This window comes from Amyelois transitella, chromosome 2 (genome assembly GCF_032362555.1).
Source record: "Amyelois transitella isolate CPQ chromosome 2, ilAmyTran1.1, whole genome shotgun sequence".
NCBI lineage: Eukaryota > Metazoa > Arthropoda > Insecta > Lepidoptera > Pyralidae > Amyelois > Amyelois transitella.
The window spans coordinates 1,271,361-1,293,553 of NC_083505.1; the positions used below are offsets into that span (position 1 = coordinate 1,271,361).

Below are 22,193 nucleotides of genomic sequence, written 5' to 3' on the forward strand. Positions count from 1 at the left end.
ATATAGACGTGATTACATGTATGTTTAGTTTTAGTGTATGTTATAGAAAAAAACAAAAATAATGGGTTATGTAACTTACACTTTAATAAATTAATAACAAATGTTCGTGGTTTTTGTAATGAATGGAGGTATGCATGTGTAAAATTAAATAAAAATTATTTACAATAAAATTCCAGACTGCTTTGATAAACATAAAATATTTATTAAAGAACATAGGTACTTAAAAAGGGTAGTTTAATGTTAAGTTAGTTTTAGGGTTCCGTATCCAAAGGGTAAAATCTGTCTATCAACGTATCTTATTAATCATGATAACTAGACAGTTGGAATTTTCGCATGGTGTTTTTCTGTTGCCACTGCCTACAAAAATAAATAATAAAAACTAGAAATGTATAACTCTTTAAGTTGGCTCCCATACACCAAATTATAATGATTATGGATGATCGGGAACCCGTGCTTTAATGCCATGACAGCCGAAATTATTTAATCGAAAAAACTTTGCAACGAAACGCGATAATACTGTCGTTTCGAACGCGCTGGTCAACGGCGCGTCTTGACGGCTTCATTCTGAAATCAGCCTTATCATTAAAATAAACAACGAAGTGACAATGTATACATCGTGAGATGAGACGTGCAGTGCCCTGGACATAAATTGGGCTAAGCGCAATGCAATTACAATTCACTGGGATTATAGCGACTAGGTTTTATAGACTATATAGGCTAGTAAAAGCATGTGCGCAGGCGCAGTCCACCATTTTTGTTCAACTTATATTCCGGGTATTGTTCATAACAATGTCTATAATTTAAATTAATAAATGATCACGTATATAAAATCTTTTGTAAATTTTACAAAACGAAGCTAATATCCTTAGATAGGAAATACACCAATACAATTTAATAATCATATTTATTACAAAATTAGTCATATTCGTTGTCTCTTTTGGAGAGCATCATGTTCTCAAGTAAAAATTAGTTTACCCTCAAATTTAAAACTACTACGGGGTACTATAAACTAATGAAAATGGTGTGACTTACACAAATAATGTTACAAATAGAAATAATGAAATAAATTATTTATCTAAGTCAGATCTGTAGTCCAACAATATTTAGGAATTTTGTGATATTTGGTTCCTATTCTTAGTTCGTGCAAACTTTTCAACAAACAAATTCCTGGCGTGAGTCTCAATGGGATCCTCACCTTTCCGGGGTGCAGCAGTGACCAAGACCCTGGATTGGTTATTACACGAAGCTACACTCGTCTAACCTTTGCTGGGAACCTAACCCATATTGTATCATACCACGATTAGATATCCAGTTGCATAATATATATACCGTATACATGGTATAATACATGTACTTCACTAAATATTATTACATAATTTTCATAACATTTATTATTTCCTGTTTTTCTTTAACTAAATGTTGTTATTATTTTTTTTTTAAGACAAATATTATTTAAATTGGTTTCGTAAAACATATAAATAGAAAAAAATTAAATGTATGAATGTAAGTAATTAAGAGTATACTCTTTAGTACAGTTACGGCACCTTTGGAGAATATAATTTCTTGTTAGTATACGGTTTCCAAGTTCTTGCTAGTATACAAATCACATAATTTAAGTTTTTTTTAGGTATATTTGGACAATACACAATACTATGTGTATCACATAGATTGGCTAGAAAGCGACTATACTTGTTTAAAAATACATGTTTTTGTCTAAAACATTGTTTAGATATAACCACTAGGTTTATATCTAGTGGTACAATTATTACTACTTTATATCGTTATTATAAAGGTTTTCGTTTGGAAGTTTTATAGGTCACAATAATAGTGATGTCTAATATAGACACAAACTATATATAGTATTATTGTGGGACAAGAAAATAACAATGGTAATTATTATAATACAAAAAATCTTAAGGTAATAAAAATATTACAAAATAATTTAAGATATCTACTAATGGAAAATATTGAGTATTAGAATTATTAGAGACTTACTACTTCCCTTCCCCAGAAAAAACGAATATTCCATAAAATAAATTAACAAAAAATAACAATTAATAAAGTGCTTTTTTATCTTGTAAAAATTAAGTCGCTGTGGTCATTAATTAAGAAGTGATGAACAAATTGTGCCTTTTTCTTGTCTATCACTTGCTTGTTGATCCTCGTTTGGGGCTCTTGTACTTGATTGGGGTTGTCCCTAAGGAATATCTCGCCAAACAACGTGGACAATGTCTTCGCGTCTAGTCCATTTTCGGCGCTGTGTTGCAATGCTTCTTGCAGAAACTCACACAAATACAAGAATACATTTTTCCTGAACTCTGGTAACTCCATTACTATCTGTTTGCATTGCAGGTAGTTTGATGAAGCCCTTAGGCATACCGATTGGAGATTATAAGGTATTATAGGGTCTGCCGTGCTCTCCAGTAGGAGAAGTAAAGCTTCTGCGACAGAGTGGATGCTACCCGGAATTGGTTCAACTGAGCCCGTGTCCAGCCAGTCCCTTATTTGTAAAACTTCCGAATGTAATCCGGGTTGTTCAAATAAATTTGGTTCCTTCAACCCATGTAAATAGATGTGGTCAACCAGAAACCAAATCTCTTTAGGAATGGAGTAAGTTGATTGATTAGACACAGTTTGATCCCTTTTGTTCTCTAGCTCAATTAGTTTACCAACAGCAACTTCTCTTATAGGCATGTTCAAGTTAACTAACACCTCAATAGAACAACCAAAACAACTCCTCTGGTATGTACCGTATATTGTAATAAATATATCTTTGCCACCATATAAGTGTAAAACTAAAATGTCATACAATTTGTCAATGCCGGCATTAATCTTACATGCCGACGTCTTATTTATGAGTACTTTTAGCTGAATTTCACATGATTCTTCAGCACAAATGCATTTTTTATACGGTTCCACAATAAGCCATTCTTTACAGAAGCTGGTTTCGTCTAGTTTCTTTATAAACTCAAACTCGACAGGCAGCTTGCCTATATTCTTTATAGTGATAGTCCTCACTTGCAGTTCTAAGTAACGCACCGTTCCGAAATCTATTTCAGTGACATCAACTTTCACTTGTGGTATCAGTTCATTTTCCATTTTATCTAGCTGTTTGATGACATCTTCATACACTTTCCTATACTTTTCTTCATCAATAACTTTGACAGTTGATCTGAATATAGCTGAAACTGGTTTGTGGTCACTTATATTCAGGGCTGGGTGGCTCCTGTAATCCAGCTGTGTGATACCATCACCTCTCCAAAATATCCTGTCACACCACGCTGGAGCTCTGTTCTTTTCACTGGAATCCCAGTTGTCAGTACCTGGATCATATTTATAGGTGGGTTTGAATGTGATGGTCCCCTCAGAATAGCCGGCAAATACAAAGTTGTTCTTATGCTGTTGCTTGAGCTGGTCCCACTCGAGAACTGCTCCAAAATTGCTATCATTCACCATTTTCTTAACAGTAGTGGGGTCCAGTTCAGTTATGCGATAGTTCAGGTCTCCCAGCCAGTATATTTGGTCATGGTCTTTTATTCCTTTGGATTGTTGATTAGGTTGCAAGAATCTTGTCCTATTGCAGATATCTCGGAAATCTTGGTTTCTCCTTTCAAACTCCTCCACATGGGCAGCTAAGTGGGAGTTCACAAAACACATAGATGTGCTGTGCAAGTCAAACCTGATGGAAACTCCTCCTTTGTTACCCATTTTCCCCATTATGCCCGTCCCTACAGTGTCACAGACTATGTTACGGACGTGGGACATGTGTTTCTGCTTGATGAGCACAATTAGCATCATACCAACAAGTCTTACTTTCTCTACCTTAACATATTTGGCCCTCTTACCCACATAGTTGACAACTGCATTGTACCATTCATCTTCCCTGAATGTCTGATCAAAGAGAAAAGTCTCTTTCGACAAGTCAAGCTCTTGAAAACCAACTGCGTATATGTCTGGTGGTTCCTTGTCTACATTTAACCATCCCTCTAATGGGATCACTGGGGATTTGTCATTAACATTCCATGTACCACAGAAAACTGTAAACTTCTTAGTGAATGTGTAGTCAAGCTCTTTGTCACTCATCTTCCTTTTGATGAGGCTCTCTCTGATTGCTACGGGAGCAGCGCCTTGTGTATGAGCGACACCACTTCGCGGTAAAACCATCTGGGCCACTGCATCTTCCTCATTTTTACCACTATACTTTTTCAGCCATACAAACTCTGGTTGTGTTGGCATTTTACTCACCGCTTCTATACCTCTAAATAAATCGTCAACAAAGTTGTCTACACGCGGAGTCATATCAATTTCAAACTTAAATTTAGAATTACGGGATTGTAAGTTCAGGTACAAGACCGCCTCTGGGTCTGATGGCTTGTTATCGATTTCACATTTGAAGGTGTTATCGATGGGTAAAACTACTTCTATAGATAAGTCGGTGAAGGATTTAGGTGGGTGACATGATGTGAACAAACAAAATACTGCTTTTTCGTCTCCATACTCCACGATAACCAGGATCCTATCTTTCTTCACAGTCTCACAATGTAACTTAGCATCGCACAGGAAAGCCGTAACTTTTTCACTTGATAGGAATTTTTCCTGGACTACATTTTTAATATCTTCCTGATTCATTTTGCTTTATTAGCTCTAAATAAAGTACATTTAATTGAATCGATTAACACTTTGACGTATTTCCGACATCATCTACAAAATTTGACGTTTGTTTGTTTGTAACTTTGTAATGACAACAACAAATGTCAAATGTATGGAGGTATTTATTGAGAAGACAAGTTAATTTCAGAACGAAAATATATTTTTAGTTGATAACGATGAAATGAAATTGTATTTGATTTATATATATTTAAAATAGTTAGAAATTAACTATCTATATATAATATGTAGTTATTGGGTGATACACAAAAAGAATTAGTCTCTTCTATAGATTTAGGTTTCATTTTCATCTTTTCATTTCTACAAAAATTATATTCAATGTCTTTCTAAACGTAAAATTTCCGGTAGTTTAAGAGGATCGTTTGTGCAAAAAAATTAAAAACCAAAAAAGGCAACAGGCATGACTTCTAGCTAACTTCGTAAACATTCACGTCAAATCAAAACAACAGCTGCGGTCTGCTGCTGCTTGTTCTTGTTTAAATTACGTCGAGCCGTCGATAATAAAGCAAAAGCATCCAACTAAACTTATTTAGCAGAATATAGTGTTTTTAATACATTAATCAGGATGGCGGGTGCACCGAATGACTGGCAATTGGAATGTGTGAAAATGAAGCAAAGGGGTGCTTACCTCCTTCAGTCGGGACAGTGGTCAGACTGTACGTTTCTGGTGGGCACCGAGCCCAACCAGGTCCGCATCGCAGGCCACAAGCTCATACTGGCGATGGCGTCGCCTGTCTTTGAAGCAATGTTCTTTGGAGGCATGGCTGAGAGGAATGATCCTATACCTATTTTGGATGTCCAGCCTGATGCTTTTAAGGCATTGCTTCAGTAAGTAAAGAAATAGACTTTTACTGTAACAGAATAGTTAAAAAAAGATGCATACCTACATAATAGTAGCAAAAAAGTGCTGATGAAGTTAATAATAATAACACAATAACACTTATATAATTTGTAATATAATATCCATGGTGTGGTGTTACTTTAAAATTTTTATAAAACTTGCATACTAAATATAACTTGCCATGTAGCTTTGGACTAAGTAAATTAGAACAATTCCCACCTATTCAATAATTCAATAATATACATAAAAATGCTACTCAAACTCACACAAACATACTCATAGAAAATGCTAATCAAAATTGTAACAATTTGAATTTGATTTTTCATTATAGATACATATACACCGAGAACATAAACATCAGCTCGTTCGACAAGGCTTGCGAGCTCTGCTATGGAGCCAAGAAGTACATGCTGCCACATCTAGTCAAGGAGTGCACACGTTACCTCTGGTCAGATCTGTACCCGAAGAATGCCTGTCGGGCGTACGAGTTTGCTAGGCTGTTTGAGGAAAATGTACTTATGGAGAAATGTATGCAGGTAGGTAAATCCTAAATCTAGCTGAATGTGGCCTTTCTTTCTATTCAAGATTGTTAGTTCTATCTACCTGTTGTGTCTGGTGTTTTTTTACCACTCCATCTCTTTTCCATGTATGTCGTAAAAGGCGACTAAGGATTATAAACATGGGGTTTCCTCTTGTAGGCTGGACTGGCATTGGGCTAACATCTTGTTACTATTTGACTCTCAATTCCTTCATAAAGCTATGCTCAACATGGCCTTTCAGTCTTTTTGAGGCTGTTAGCCCTGTTTTCCCCCTCATAACTCTCTTCATGAAAGTTGGTCGGTTAGTGGTATTCAAACATACTTTCTAAAATTACAGATTATCAGCACGAACACAAAGGAGGTCCTCACCGACAGTAGTTTTGAGGAAGTGGAGTTAAACACGGTGATAGCGGTGTTCTCTCTAGACCATTTGAATGTGGACAGCGAATTGGATTTGTTCGAGGCAGCCGTCAGGTACAAATTGTTTCATTTAAAAAAAAAAATTTTACTATAAATTATCAAATTAATTTAATAAAAAAAAAACACAAATAGAATATACTTTGGGAGTGACATGGGCTACATTTATTTGGTGGAATTTCCCACATAATCGAAGCGACACGCAAAAGGGCGTGGTGGAAGACATTTTTGTTTATAAAAAAATATGCAAAAGAGTCAATACAGGGGGTCAGATTTTATACTGAACGTACGCCAAAAGTCGTGGGCAACAGCTAGTGTAATATAAATATTTAAAAAACACTTGTGAAAACAGTGTTGCGTCACCGTGGCTGTTCAACCTATTTATGGATAGTTGTTTGACAGATTTGAAAGAGTCTGAAAGTGGATTAAGGATGAATGAATTACTTGTCAAATGTCTGCTCTATGCCGACGATCAGGTTATACTGGCGTCATCAGCGGAGGAGTTACAGGAGATGGTAAACTGTATGCATGAAGCTTTGAAAGAGAAAGGAATGAAAGTGAACGTAAGTAAAACTAAAACACTGGTTTTTGAAATGGAGAAAGAAATGACAGCATGTAATATTTTGATTGGAGGAGAAAAAGTTGAGCAAGTGAAAGAGTTTGTATATCTAGGATCAAAGTTTACATCAGATGGCAAGTGTGATAGTGATATTGAAAGGAGAGTGAACGCGGGGAACATGGTGAATGGAGCTTTGCATGCCTTTATGAGCAGTCAGAAACTATCCAAAAAGGCTCGACTGGCTGTGCACAGGGGCGTGTTGGTCCCGACATTAATGTATGGGAGTGAAAGTTGGGTATGGCAAAAGAAGCACGAAAGCAGAATAAATGCAGTGGAAATGAGAGCGTTAAGGAGTATGTTGGGTGTGAAATTGAGTGACCGGATAAGGAACAGCGTGATAAGGGAATGTTGTGATGTGAAAGAAGATGTAGTTACAGGAATAGATAGGGTATGTTGAGATGGTTCGGTCATGTGGAGAGGATGAATGAAAACAGGTTGACTAAGCAGATATACAAGGAGAGTGTGGAGGGAAAGGTCGGGGTGGGAAGACCTAGACGAACATATCTTGATCAAATTAAGGACGTCCTGGTGAAGGGTCAGGTCAAAAGTGCCCGAAACCGCCGAGCTTGCATGAAGAGAGTTATGAATGTGGATGAAGCAAAGGAAGTATGCAGGGATCGTGGCAAGTGGAAAGAGGTAGTCTCTGCCTACCCCTCCGGGAAAGAGGCGTGAGTTTATGTATGTATGTATGTATGTACTTTGTTTAAATAAAAATTATAATTTACATTGTACACGAAGGTACGCCAAAGCGCAGAATAGGAGGCACGGAGACAGGAGTGTTAGTCCTGTGGTAGAAAACGGGCCGCCATCTGAGAAGAGAGCGAAGAGCCCTGCACCTTCAACTTCAACAGAAAAGGTAATTAAATTTTAAAATTAACAATTGTCAAAATAAAACAATCAAATCGAAAAATAAAAAAAATACATACATACATATGGTCACGTCTATGTATATCAACGTCTTGAAAAGACTGAATGGCCACGTTCAGCTATTTGGCTTAATGATAGAATTGAGATTCAAATAGTGACAGGTTGCTAGCCTGTCGCCTAAAAAGAATCCCAAGTTTGTAAGCCTATCCCTTAGTCGCCTTTTACGATATCCATGGGAAAGAGATGGTGTGGTCCTATTCTTTTTTGTATTGGTGCCGGGAACCACACGGCACGCAATGGATATAGACGTGATTATAAATATGTATGTATCAACTTTTTTCTTAAAGCTTCCCTGGCGGTGCATAGAGGCGTGTTGGTCCCAACACTAACGTATGAGACTAAAAGTTGTGTTATTTGACTTTAATTACTCTTGCAATCTCTCTTTAAAATATTGTTTTAGGTAGTGAATGTTGAAAGTAGCCCTGAGAACAGCCCCGAGGCGCCGGCGGAGCCCTGCAAGGCGGGGGAGACGCCCGTACCCGGACCTTCCGATGACAAACCTAATAAGACTGGTATAAATTGTTATTTTAAATTTAAATTTATCTTTTTAATATTCATTGAAGGAAACGTGGCAGTGAAAGCAAATTTGAGATAATTATTAAAGAATCTGCTTTATGTGTTCCAAGGCTTGTTGTGTCTTTTGATAATTGAAGCTCTATAACCAGGTCACTAATCATATGTGGAAGGCCAATAAATGTATCCACAGCTTCAAGTTAGCCTATAGTTTTGTAAAATATATTTTTAAGTGTAACTGCTGGCCACAAAAAATAGTGACAGGCTGCTAGCTCATCGCCTAAAAGAAGAATCCCAAGTTTACTGTAAGCCTATCCCTTAGTCGCCTTTTACGACGTCCATGGAAAAGAGAAGGAGTGGTCCTTTTTTATTTTTTTTATTGGTGTAACGGCACTGGCGGGAACCACACGGCACCAAACATCAGTGTCGTTAAACGTTTTTCATATTTATATTGTAACAATGAAGTTTTATTACCAGATACAACAAAAGACAAGACAATACGCGGCGCAATAGAGAAGATTCGTTTTCTGACTTTGACACCCCAACAATTCGCCGAGGGTCCAGCTCGGTCTTCGCTCCTAACGGAGTCCGAGGCCTTCGCGGTCCTCATGAACATACTGTCCAGCTGTTCTGATGTGCCGATGCCCAGTGGCTTCTCAACGTGCCGAGTGCCGAGGAAACAGCTGATTGGCAGTGCTGGATCCTCAAGTGTGAGTTGATATGCATACTATACAGGGTGACATTTAAAACAACTGCATCCTTTTAAACATAGACTATACCCATGCTTCTGAGCTGTTTGAGCCTATTTTTATTTAAATTAAACGTAATCATTTGCACATTTAAAAATCCCTCAAAAACTACTTCACACGTTTTATTAAAGACCAATACTACAAAAAGAAATTAAAACTAATCATGTAAATAAATGTCTGAAAAATAAATTATTTTTCTAGTATCAAGATCAAGTACAGAGTTGTCGAGATCGCTCAGCTGAATGAATTGTGTCATTGACCTCTGAACCATACGCGTCGCTTTTCCGCCGGCCGGGGTGATATGACGTATTTAGGATCGTGGGTTTTGATACTTTTATTTCTTTTCGTACTTTCTGAAATATGAACCGATATTTTTCTTTTAACGTTTTTAAATATGCTTTAGATGAGTACACTTAACAGTTAAATTTATGCAGTTGAATTAAAAGTCACCCTGTATATATATGGTCACGTCTATATCTCTTGTGGTGTAGTCAGAGCCAACAGTCTTGAAAAGACTCCATGGTCCTTGGTCCAAGATCCAGGGTCAAGGATCCATGGTGGTGAGAATGCTTCCGGGACTATAGTTAGGAAGAACAATTTGTTTCCAAAGATTCAACTATTTAACATAGGCTTTAGCCTTTTATTAGTCACACACACATCACTTACCCATGGATGTCGTAGAAGGCGACTAAGGCTTAGAAAATTGCGATCCTTTTTTTTAAGCGATGGGCTAGCAACCTGTCACTATTTGAATCTCAATTCTATCATTAAGCCGCAAACAGCTGAACGTGACCATATGTATGTATGTATGTTATACCTATAACATATAAATATAAGTGAAAGGCGACTAAGGGATAGGATATTTTGCCTGAAATGGATAGAGATTTTTTTTTTACATTTTTTGTCTGTCTGTATGATTAAGATTCAACTCGAAAATTACGCGGACGAGGTCGCGGGCAACAGTTAGTAATGAATAAAAATTTTGAATTTTATAAATTTTGTATCGTGTACCAGATGGCGACACTGACGGTGGACACGCCCAGCCCCGTGCTGCTGGAGCAGGTGTTCGGCGCGGAGGTGTCCCGCGCTGCGCACCCGCTGCCGCACGGCCGCCCCGCGCGACTAGACGGTTAGTTCCAAATTTAAAACCATTTTATAGATAGATAATTCATTTATTTGATTTGCTACACACGATTTACAATTTCATATTTTACACTGAATTAATCTCACCCTATTAATTTTTCATTCTTGAGGGCTTCTTTGATAACTATTCCACGCGGACGAAGTCGCGGGTACAGCTAGTTATAAAATAAAGTATCATTTTCGGTATTTCAATCAATTATGAAATGAATTAATTGAAATTCCAGCGCCGTACTCGGGCGTGCGCATGCCCAACAGCGCCGTCGACCAGCCGCCCGTACCGCTCGGCCAACCGCTCGGCCAACAGCTCGGCCAACAGCTCGGCCAACCGCTCGGCCAACTGGTCGCCCAACACGTCGGCCCGGACGCGCCGTGCGGCCGCCACGCGCCCGACAGGAAGCTGTACTGCCAGCGGGGTCTGGTGCAGCACACAGATTGTTTGAACACGAGTGTTTTGGATTGCTCCGTGACCTTTATGGTGGATAAGAATATCTGTTTGCTCGGTGTGCAGGTGAGTTTTTTTTGTTTGTTTGTTTTACAAACTCTTTATTCAAAATTGTTTTATATAAGTAAAATAATTATGAGTTATTATAATTGTAATTGACTACATTTGCAATACTCACCGAGTTGCTATGATACGAACAAAATTATACATAGGTACCACCTGTATTATATGTATGACTCATAGTTGGCAAATAAACGTTTGAAAAAATTTATTGCACATAAAAATAAATATAACAACAATAGAACAGTCTATGTTCATTTTTTTGTTTGTTTATGAACATGTAGGTATATATGTATAAAAACAAAATATAAAAATGTAATTCGATTTAGAAGAATGTGTACAATGGCGGACTTATCCTGATCGGGATTTCTTTTTTGTTGATTTGTTGTTTCGTTTTGTTTTTTTAATTCTATCAAAATGTAATTGTAACTGTCAAGTAAGTCTGTTAAAAATATCAGAAATAATACATTGCCATATTGTGGGTTTACTATTAAAATTCAATGAAATAATGATTATCAATGGGCATTGTTAAATCACCTTCCTATCATTAAATATTACAAAACTATTTAGTGTTGCTTAATAAAACTAACAACTAGCCCCGTCTGATGTTAATTTTGAAAATATATAAATTGATGTCAATCGCTTAGCTTTGTCTATGACGGACTCTATAATCGTTCGCAGGTGCCCACTCAGGCGCCGAGCGACGGCAGCGCGCTGTGCCTGGGCGGCGGCGCCCTGGGCGCGCCCGCCAACACCGGCTACTCCGAGCTGCTGTACGCGCACCTGCTGGACGCGGACGGCGCCCGCCTCACCTACACGCACTACACCAACCGCGTGCCCTACAGGCATCTGCTGGACATCATGTTCAACCGGCCCGTTTATATACAGAGGAACAAGGTATTTATGATTGATAGGCAAGGTTTTTTAAAGGTAATTTGAAAAAAGAACAAAAGTGAATAGTGATGACAGATAGATTGGCTGTTTGTTTGAAATTACTGTGTTAATAAAATATAGCGACGTTTTAAAAAAATAATGTCAAATGTACGTTTGAAAAAAGAACAATATTTAATTGCTGAAGGACATTAATATGCAAGATGATATGCTTATTGAAATTGGGCAATAAAAGTAAGTGTTCTATTTTGTAACTACATTGAAAAGGGAGGAATGATGCAAGCGTTCACGTTCAGCATTCACGCTGGTCTGGTAGAGAAGAAAAATTGAGTGCCAGCTGCTTCTCTTTCTGTGCAGATTGTGAAAGTCGATCAAGGGAAAGGCTGAAAAACTTGGAATTCTTCTTTTAGGCGATGGACTAGCAACCTATCACTATTTGGCTCTCAATTCCATCGCAAAACCAGTTAGCCAATTGAATTAAGGGACAAAGACGTGATTACTTATATGTATGTATGTGTACGAATCAGAAAATAAATACTCAAACAAAACCTATATAAAAATAAAAGTATTAAGTAATTAAGCTAAAGTATATTTATGTTTCGTCCCTCAGGTGTACAAAGTAGGTATAGTATTCAACAAAGTCGGCTGGTACCCGATGGGTACATGCGCGCACCAAGTGGAAATAGAATCGGTCTTCTTCAACTTCGGCATCGGCCAGAGCAGCGATTCGGTCCGTGACGGACTCATTCGGTCCATTATTTTCACGTACTAGCAGACGGTTTTGGCGCCAATCGTGCTATCATAGTTGTCTATGACGCTTTTTAGATAGCCACGTGTGTAGCCGGTCTTTATGCGTGTTTGTTTTTCTAGTCTGGCAACAGTTATGTTAACTGCCAGTGTTATGAAAAAAACCCGAGACGAGGTTTTAAAACTACCTATAAATATGAATTTAGTATGTACCTATTTGATTCTTACCTTCGTTTAAGAATATGAAACTTATAAGAGTAATGCATTTTATTGTTTTTAACAGATTATAAACTAGTCAATCGTGTCAAGAGTGCGTTGTTTTTTAAGTACAGAAAGCCACAGAAAAAGTGTACCAAGTTACGAAACATAACATCTACCATATCAAGATGATTATAATTTCAAGTCACATAAATTTGGTTAATAGTGCAAATTAATAATAATAGTAAACTTAATTTATTTATAGGCTTTTAGATGTGGATCTAGAATAGCCAATCGTCATTTTTGTTATGATAAAATAATACCATTCAAATATTTACAAATGACTGATGACCGAATTCTGACTGATAATATAGGCATTTTTCAAAACTTCTATTTGCTTCTAGACCGTTGAGTGTTACATGTTTATTGATAGTAACTTAAATATCTTTGACTGTTAATCCATTAAATGCCAAATACATATTTAAATTTTGAATTATTTTTATAGAAATCGAAAGAAGAGTTAACTTGATTGTTGATTGTACTGTATTTTTGCTTAGTGTTTTAACCATTTTCCAACCTGGGTGAGGCTTGTTAACTAGGTCACGGAGGTCAGACTACTGGACGTAGTTGACTTTCACTGTTTGATCGTGGTCAAAAAGGTAGAAAGCATGTCGTTGATAATGATGATAAATTATACTTATCTGCCCTTTTTTAATATAATATTTTACATGTGTCGCATTATAAAACGTAGGATATTTATCAATATGCAACCGAATTATATTTTTTTTTAAATACCTACTTACTAATGCAATTTTGAAATGACAATTGTGTTCAATTTACATTGGCTCACATCAATTTACAGTGGCTCACATGTTTGCTAAATGCTATTTCACTTTTCTGATTAATTATTCTAATGAATAATTTAAGATGCCTTATTTATTCAAGTGGAATACGCGTTTTATTCGGACATCAAAATGTCAGATTCTGAAAAACTTAAAGATGACCTATTTTGATATACCTACATGTGGCCCACTGTACTTGAGGGCTAAAAGAAAGTGATAATATTGTAGCATTGTTTGGCGTGATTACTAATGTTGTGATCATTAACCTTATTATATAGAATATAAGTAATTAACGCAGAATTGTATGATATAATTAAATGCGTGTAAGATAAATCTACATAGTTTTATTTTTGTAATATATAACATACTGCTCTACGAGTTAACTTGTATCATGACATGGTTTTTTGTGATATCTCCACCGTAATGCCATGGATTATATGATAGGAAAGGCATTTGGTAGTCCGGGGAGAAAGAGTCAAACCAAAAAGTCCATGCACTCGGCTGAAATCCGTGACATGCCCTGAATAAAATAACACATGAATGCATAACAATAATTCTTCTTGATACCTACACAACGGATGCATCAATGGAACCAAAAAAACTGACAAATAATTGTTGCTTAAGACTTCATGCTTGTTACGTACGCATTGCCTCCTAAATAAAATGAGGGAATTATAAATTTGATTAATCTTAAATTTAACCTAATACCCGCTACAGATAAAATAAAAAAAATGAAAAATTTGTGGCAAGAATGGCAACACAATAACGCAAATGTCATTTTGACTTGTGTTTGTCATGTTGGAACTTGGAATTGTTGAGAGTTTAAAATGTGAATTAATCTTGTTTTTAGCCATAAATACAACAAATTTTTAATAAATATATATATAAAAATAAACACATGTGGTCCCACAGGTCTCTTAGATAGTGCCTATTGCAGTGTTAAAGCTTATTACATAGTTATTTTAGATGTTATAAGTGAGAATGTCCCGGAACAGATGCGACGGGCTACTAGCCCGAGTGGATTTTCCACTGTATACATTACAAACGCTGACAAATCGTCATGTTTTGGTTGCTGGAGGTGGAGGAGCATCAAACACTGGCGTCGCCAATGGATTTGTGAGTATACTTTACATTAATGCAAAGAAACAAATAAATATTGTCAGTAAATCTGGAAAATACCCACATTGAAATCATAGAAAAGTTTTTTGAGATCAACAATTTCTTGTGTTCATCGTTGGTTTTTTTTATTATTATAGGAAATATTCGAAATATCTCATAATGGAACAAGGTTTGTCGCCGAAGAGGTGATGCGGCACGAGACGGGTCCTAACGTGGTTATGACGTGCTCTGTGAACAACAGCCAGAACCGTACGTACCTGACGGCAGGGCAGGAGAGCCACTGCCAGCTGTACAAGGTGAACATCCGCATGGTTGACCCGGCAGAGATGCGTCGAGGCAGCTTCCGGGCTGAGAATGGGCTTGTAAGGCGAAGAAGACGCACGGTTTCTGAGAATGATAATATTTCGAGGACAGACAGCAATAGTAACACTACAGAGAAGAGGATATCATTTGAGATAAGGCCTATGGATAGTGTACAGACTGATTTTGGGTAATTGCTCATTTGATCTTAATCCTTACATTTGTTTAAAATGTTTACCAATGCTTATAAACTTGAGACTCTTCTTTTAGGCGATGGGCTAACAACCAGTCACTATTTGAATCTCAATTCTATTATTAAGCCAAACAGCTGAACATAGCTTATTGATTTTTTCAAGTTTGTTGGCTCTGTCTACCCTGCTAGGGATATACATACATGTAGATAACTATATTCAATGCAAGACAACTGCACATTACCTACAGTTTCAAGTGCAGTATGGTTTTTAGTCTTTTAACTTTCTGATTGTTTTGACTGTGACAAATTTGTTACTCTGTGTCAAATATCATGTCTACAAACGTTACTTTCTACTATAATCATTACAACCATCTGTCCTACATTTCTATTTCCCTAACCTTTATGCAATGCAACTAAATTATGTGTACCAGTTCATGTAATTAATGCAGTTTATGAAATCAAATGAATAACTAAGGCTTGTGAGTGTATTCCAAGCAACTAGTTTTTAAAATTGTATCATACTAGCAATAAATTCATTCTGTGAAATGAATTGACACAGTTTGTGTCGGCTGCCAGACTTCATATCATGGCTAACTGTCCATCCCTGCTCCCGTAACATGGCAAGTGTGACATAGTTTTTATCACTTGACAAACTACCATTGTCTCGCTTTCTATTGCAATGAGAAACCGGAACAGCGATAGTTGTTTGCACAATAAAAGCAGCAATACCACTGGTGCTGTTGTAATATTTATTGGATTAGTGCATGAAGTGGCATTCTGTACAATTAAAAATGTGTCCCTTTAAATTGTAGTATTGGCAGAATCACCAAAAGTTCAATGGCATTTATAATTAAGAAAGGTGAAATAACAAGTGGGGGTAGTCAGGTTAGACTTTTACTAAAGCTGTGTTAATTAATACATATGTACATATATCACACCTTTCATCCTTACCAGTTAGAGACAACAGTATCAAAAACTTGAAGACCACATTCTGTTAGATTGCTTCATGATGGAATTGAGATTCAGATAATGACACGTTACTAGCACATCACTTAAAAGAAGGAATCCAAACTGATTAACTGCCTTTTGAATTCCTTTTGACAAATTCCCTTTATTGGCTTTTAAAATGTGTATGGGAAGAGACCATATTAACCAGACTCCAAACCGCAGAGCTTGTATGAAGAAAGTTATGAATGTGGTCGAAGCGAAGGAAGTATGCAGAGATAGTGACAAGTGGAAAGATGTAATCTCTGCCTACCTCTCCGGGAAAAAGGCGTGATTTTATGTATGTAAGGGAAGAGAAGCATGTTGTTAACATTATAAAAATACATTCAATTTCAGCAATGATCCTCTCCAGCGAATAGTGCGGATCAGTCACAACGGACAGCTGATGGCCACGGGCGGTATGGACACCAAAGTGAGACTGTGGAGTTTCCCGCGCATGGAGCTCCTGTTCGTACTGGAGGGACACAGTAAAGAGGTGCGATATGTTGCTTCTTATTATGTGTATGACTATATTGCCTACTAGCTGTGCCCGCAATTTCGTCGGCGTGGAATAGTTATTTTATGGCATCATTCAAGGGTGAATAATTTTCCCCGTTTTTTTTTCACATTTTCCATTATATCTTCGGTCCTAATAGTTGAAGCGTGATGCTATATAGCCTAAAGCTTTCCTCGATAAATGGAAAAGTGAATTATCCAATTCGAACCAGTAGTTCCTGAGATTAGCACGTTCAAACAAACAAACTCTTCAGCTTTATAATATTAGTATAGATAGGTTGGTCGCAACCTGGTGGCGTATAGCGGTTTCAGTCAAGCTGTATATACAGTGTGGCTTTGGAAGCCTCAGTAAAATTTTCAGACTTATTTTAGTAAATTGGACAAGAACAAGTGATTCATTTCTTTTATAACTAGGTATGTACTGTTTCTTGTAACTGTGTATATTTATGTGCAATTAAGATATTACAAAGAAACCAAATATATTTAAATCAAACTAATTGAGTTATTGAGTTATCGTGTTGCAAACATACAAAAAATGTCTTTTTGCCCCAAATTGTTTTGGGAGTAAAGATTTTGCTAACCTCTAATTTGAATTTAAGTTTCTTTGTCTGTTTGTTAACTGTATTGCATAAAAAGTTTTGATAAATCTTGTTATAGGATGATACTCGTGATAAAAGAACATGTGTGTTATCTCTTTTATAGGTACGCATTTTAGCTCAGTATCAGATTGACCTACTTTTTTTTGAGGGCAAAATCTTGTTTATTGAGATGTGATTATATTGAAGGAAACCCGTGAAAAGTTCCCTTCTTTTTCCAAGAATGTGTCTGGTTCTATTTTAAAATTATCACAAAAATATGTACATAAATAACGTATAAATATGTGGGATAAGCCATGTATGTTAAATGTGTATATTAATTGGTTTTGACAAAAAAAAAAGATTTACAGCCGGTAGTAAAGAAAGACTCCGGGCTCCTGTGGGTTGAGGATGAAACCGGAACCAATACCACGACTGAGAAGTCAAAAGTAGATAAATCTGACCCCTTGTCTATGGGAATCAACGCCTTATGTAATGTTATTATTCGTCTCTTATCTAACCTTATCGTCTGTAGTGTCCTTGTTCATAATTCATTCATTTTCCAAAAAAATCTTCATTTTTTTGGAAAATTAATGATAGGTTGAGGAAATAAGAAAACTAATAAGAAATATGTTGAAGAAATAAAAAATTGTTGAAGAAATAAATTGAGGTTATGCAAGCGTATCCATAACGCACGTAAAATAACTATGCCGTATAAAATCGTTTATGTCCGTATCAATTTTTTAGGGTTCCAAGTCATGCAATAAAAACTTCTTATGAAAATTGGTTTGAACCAATTTTATATGTTTATGAGGTACTTAATGTTGCCCGCGATTTAAATAAATAAAAAAGTTTAGATAAATAAATAGTAAAAATAAAAAAGTTAAAACAATTTATTTGAATAACACCATTACAAAAAGAAAAAATACACAATAAAATAAAACAAGAATATCTATATTTAAATAAATAGTAAACTGCGATTGTTGCGTCTGCGCAAATATAATAATTAAGTCACATTTTATTGCGGACTTTGACTTATGGTTATAGCGAAGATAAGGTGTTAGACAGCCCGGTGGCAAAAAAATATTATCAATGTCACTTCTGGGATAATAACTTTTCAGTCGCTTGTAAATTTAACTCTAGATGTTATATAAAAATCTTTATACAGGGTGACTTTTAATTCATCTGCATAAATTTAACTGTTAAGTGTACTCATCTAAAGGATATTTATAATGTTAAAAGAAAAATATCGGTTCATATTTCAGAAAGTACGAAAAAAAATTGAAGTATCAAAATCCACGATCCACTAACACTGCAATCCAAAACTTCGCAGATCCGGAAACAAAAGCAAGTGATTTTTTCGGGAGCGACAAATGCGTGTGCGCATCTCGATTGTTATCGGGTCACTAGGCCAACGCGTGTCAGCCGGCGGGATCGGGGGTTACGTTCGGGGGTCTGGGGTGGGACTTCCCATCGTGCATTTTGATAGGCTTTTAATCTCAATGTAATGGAATTTAAGTTGAATGTCGCAATGCGCTATGGCCATGCGGAGTTCAGTATAAAGCGTAAACGGTTAGTAACCATTTCGCACTGTGAATCTTCACTTGATCTTGATATTAGAAAAATAATTTATTTTCCGAACATTTATTTACATGTTGAGTTTTAATTTCTTTTTGTAGTATTGGTCTTTAATATAGCGTGTGACGTAGTTTTTGAGGGTTTTTTAAATGTGAAAATGATGATATTTAATTTAAATAAAAATAGGCTCAAACTGCTCAGAAGCATGGGTATAGTCTATGTTTAAAAGGGTGCGGTTGTTTTAAATGTCACCCTGTATACACACGTTAACACAGTGCACGTTATCAAACAAAAATATATTGTGTGATATCAACGAAATACTGGGTTGTGACGTCACAGTTATTGTAATAAACAACATGTTTTTTCATACAATATTACTGTATCCCTTCATGGGTAGACAGAGCCGACAGTCTTGTAAAGACTGAATTTTACATGCATAGATTTAACATACATACATATTATCACTTCTATATCCCTAGTGAGGTAGATAGAGCCAACAGTATTGAAAAGACTGATAGGACACGTTCAGCTATTTGGTTTAATGATAGAATTGAGATTCAAATAGTGACAGGTTGCTAGCCCATCGCCTAAAAAAAAGAATCCCAAGTTTGTAAGCCTGGAGTAAGAGATGGAGTGGTCATATTCTTTTTTGTGTTAGTGCCCAGAACCGCACGGCACATAGATTTGAGTATTATAAACCAACCTAACGTGGACTTAGTCTGACATATTTTTTTCATTCATTCATTCATTCATTCATTTCTTTTTAGCTGGACGATCTAGACTTCAGTCCATGCGATAAGCGGCTGGTTAGCATCGGCAAAGACGGCCTGGCGAACGTTTGGTCCACGAGCGAGCTGCGTGAGCCGATCTTGAAGATCACGTGCCAACCGCCCAATGGGAACAAGTATCTGTTTAGGAGGTGTAGGTTGGTATCTTTGTCTAATAGATCTTTTCTAACGATTATTATTTAAATTAATAAATAAAAAATTGTTTAAGATGTACATCATACAGATATATGTATCACATCACATACAGATGATCGTTATATCATATCACATACAGATAATCATTCATAATTAGCGGTTAGTGGTTGTGCGCTTGTCTGTTACATCAGGGGTCCCGGGTTCGAATCTCGGCCAGGGATGACAAATGAACTTTCTCTGATTGGGCTGGGTCTTGAATGTTTGCCTGTATAAGTATAAATTATAAATAATAGTATTGTTGAGTTAATATCTTGTAACAAAAGTTTCGAACTTCGAGGCTAACTCATTCTGTGTAATTTGTCCCGTACCTATATATTTATACTAGCTGTGCCCGCAACTTCGTCTGCGTGGAATTGTTATTTTTGGCATCATTGAAGCCCTCAAGGATGAATAATTTTCTCCTTTTTTTTTTTACATTTTCCCTTATTTCTTTGCTCCTTATAGTTGCAGCGTGATGTTATATAGCTATATATCTTCCTCGATAAATTGTCTATTCAACTTAAAAAAGAATTTTTCAATTCGAACCAGTAGTACCTGAGATTAACGCGTTCAAGCAAGCAAACAAACAAACAAACTGTTCAGCTTTATAATATTAGTATAGATTAACATATAGTATCGTTGAGTCAGTCAACAGTTTCGAACTTACTTCGAGGCTAACTCAATCTGTATAATTAGTCCCGTACTTACATATTTATTTATATTTACTAGAGGCCGCCCGCGACTTCGTCCGCATGGAAACCCTCTCAATCCCGCGGGAACTCTGGGATAAAAAGTAGCCTATGTGTTATTCTGGGTCTTCAGCTACCTACATACCAAATTTCATGGTAATCGGTTCAGTAGTTTTTGCGTGAAAGAGTAACAAACATCCATACAAACTTTCGCCTTTATAATAGTAGTAGGATTTACACTCATCAACCATATTTTTTCTAATCAGATTCGCCCCAATCGAGGACAAGAAGGGTGCCTGCCGCATGTTCACGATCGCGAACCCCCTCGCCCGCTCCGGCAAGCAGAAGGGGCTGCTGCAGCTGTGGGAGCCCGCGGACGGGGCGCTGCGGAGGACCGTGGTGGTGGCGGAGTCGCTGTCGGCGCTGGCCGTGAGGGACGACGGCCGCTTCGTGGGCGTCGGCACCATGTTCACCGGCTCCGTGGATGTTTATATCGCTTTCAGTTTGCAGGTCTGTGGTTTTTGTGTCCTCAAAATGGCGAAAAGGGCGCACCGGAGGGGTTTAAGTGGGTAGGCTGGCACATTTGATGCCAGGAGTCCCACACTCTCCCGGGTGAAGGCCCGGGAGGCAGTCCGTTAAAAGGATTTCCCCTTCGGAGAGAAAAATAAAAAGTTGTGTGTTTTGTATGAAGAATTTTGACAGCCTTATCAGGGTTGTGTGCCGTATGGTTCCCGGCACCAAATAGAAAAGAGAATAGGACCATTCCATTACTCTCCCATGGATGTCGTACAAAGCGACTAATCGATAGGCTTACAAACTTGGGATTTTTTTTAGGCGATGGGCTAGCAGCCTGTCACTATTTGAATCTCAATTCTATGATTAAACCAAACAGAACAGCTGACTGTGACCTATTAGCATTTTCAAAGACCGTTGTCTCTCTCTACCCCGCAAGGGATATAGACGTGATTATATATATGTATGTATGTTATTAGGATTGTGGTATAGGATTTTCGGTAAACAGATGTTCTGTAAGTTGTGCCTTCTGAATGTCATGATGAATGGCATGATGGAATCTCTGGTTATTATCTTCGATAATCTAGCCCGAGGCTGAGCATAATAAAAATTCCCCCCCCCCCGAATAGTGTTTAATTTGAATTTGAAAACGTTCCACAGCGGGTGCTCCACGTGGCCAACGCTCACATGATGTTCGTGACGGGGCTGGAGTTCCTCCCTGTGCGGGGCTAAAAATTATATATACACATATACTGAGCATAATAAAAATTCCCCCCCCACCCCCCTCGAATACTGTTTAATTTGAATTCGAAAACGTTCCACAGCGGGTGCTCCACGTGGCCAACGCTCACATGATGTTCGTGACGGGGCTGGAGTTCCTCCCTGTGCGGGGCTAAAAATTATATATACACATATACTGAGCATAATAAAAATTCCCCCCCACCCCCCTCGAATAGTGTTTAATTTGAATTTGAAAACGTTCCACAGCGGGTGCTCCACGTGGCCAACGCTCACATGATGTTCGTGACGGGGCTGGAGTTCCTCCCGGTGCGGGGCTACGGGCCGCCCGTGGCCGCCCGCGGCGAGGCCGCCCTGCTCTCCATCTCCGTGGACAACTGTCTGTGTGTTCACAGCCTGCCGTATGCCAGTCAGTGTTTGTATACTCTCA

General features: G+C 37.4%; 3 protein-coding genes across 6 annotated transcripts in view; 2 read left to right on the forward strand and 1 right to left on the reverse strand.

The window, feature by feature from the left end:
- Positions 1–137: 137 nt before the first annotated feature.
- LOC106136882 (type II inositol 1,4,5-trisphosphate 5-phosphatase) lies at positions 138–4,720 on the reverse strand. The gene has a single exon (XM_013337546.2). It carries the CDS (start codon positions 4,627–4,629, stop codon positions 2,071–2,073), a length of 2,559 nt encoding a protein of 852 aa, XP_013193000.2. The 5' UTR covers positions 4,630–4,720; the 3' UTR covers positions 138–2,070.
- Positions 4,721–5,089: 369 nt separating this feature from the next.
- On the forward strand, positions 5,090–13,914 carry LOC106136881 (uncharacterized). Its single transcript, XM_060945987.1, has 10 exons — positions 5,090–5,496; positions 5,841–6,045; positions 6,386–6,522; positions 7,823–7,940; positions 8,412–8,523; positions 9,002–9,234; positions 10,288–10,402; positions 10,641–10,924; positions 11,600–11,815; positions 12,420–13,914. Exons 1-10 carry the CDS (start codon positions 5,234–5,236, stop codon positions 12,579–12,581), a joined length of 1,845 nt encoding a protein of 614 aa, XP_060801970.1. The 5' UTR covers positions 5,090–5,233; the 3' UTR covers positions 12,582–13,914.
- A 465-nt stretch (positions 13,915–14,379) lies between these two features.
- LOC106136883 (prolactin regulatory element-binding protein) overlaps positions 14,380–22,193 on the forward strand; it is a 199,624-nt gene continuing 191,810 nt past the window's right edge. For 3 of the 4 annotated variants that reach the window (XR_009657578.1, XR_009657577.1, XM_060954758.1), the window contains exons 1-6: positions 14,380–14,712; positions 14,853–15,205; positions 16,550–16,688; positions 19,629–19,786; positions 20,779–21,022; positions 22,013–22,172. Coding sequence is in view for 2 of the 4 variants with exons in the window: in XM_060954758.1 (XP_060810741.1) it covers positions 14,578–14,712; positions 14,853–15,205; positions 16,550–16,688; positions 19,629–19,786; positions 20,779–21,022; positions 22,013–22,172 (1,189 nt within the window). In the remaining 2 variants the exon portion in view is untranslated. Of the gene's footprint in view, positions 14,713–14,852; positions 15,206–16,549; positions 16,689–19,628; positions 19,787–20,778; positions 21,023–21,685; positions 21,780–22,012; positions 22,173–22,193 lie in introns of those variants that run through there. The other variant, XM_060954764.1, reaches the window with a different exon arrangement.

What these genes read in the sequence shown, in the direction of transcription:
- LOC106136882 (XM_013337546.2), bottom strand. Translation starts at nt 4,629, where the DNA reads ATGAATCAGGAAGATATTAAAAATGTAGTCCAGGAAAAATTCCTATCA.
- LOC106136881 (XM_060945987.1), top strand. Translation starts at nt 5,234, where the DNA reads ATGGCGGGTGCACCGAATGACTGGCAATTGGAATGTGTGAAAATGAAG. An exon ending in TTATGGAGAAATGTATGCAG is followed by an intron (nt 6,046 to 6,385) that starts GTAGGTAAATCC and finishes CTAAAATTACAG; the next exon opens with ATTATCAGCACGAACACAAA. An exon ending in GCAGTGCTGGATCCTCAAGT is followed by an intron (nt 9,235 to 10,287) that starts GTGAGTTGATAT and finishes ATCGTGTACCAG; the next exon opens with ATGGCGACACTGACGGTGGA.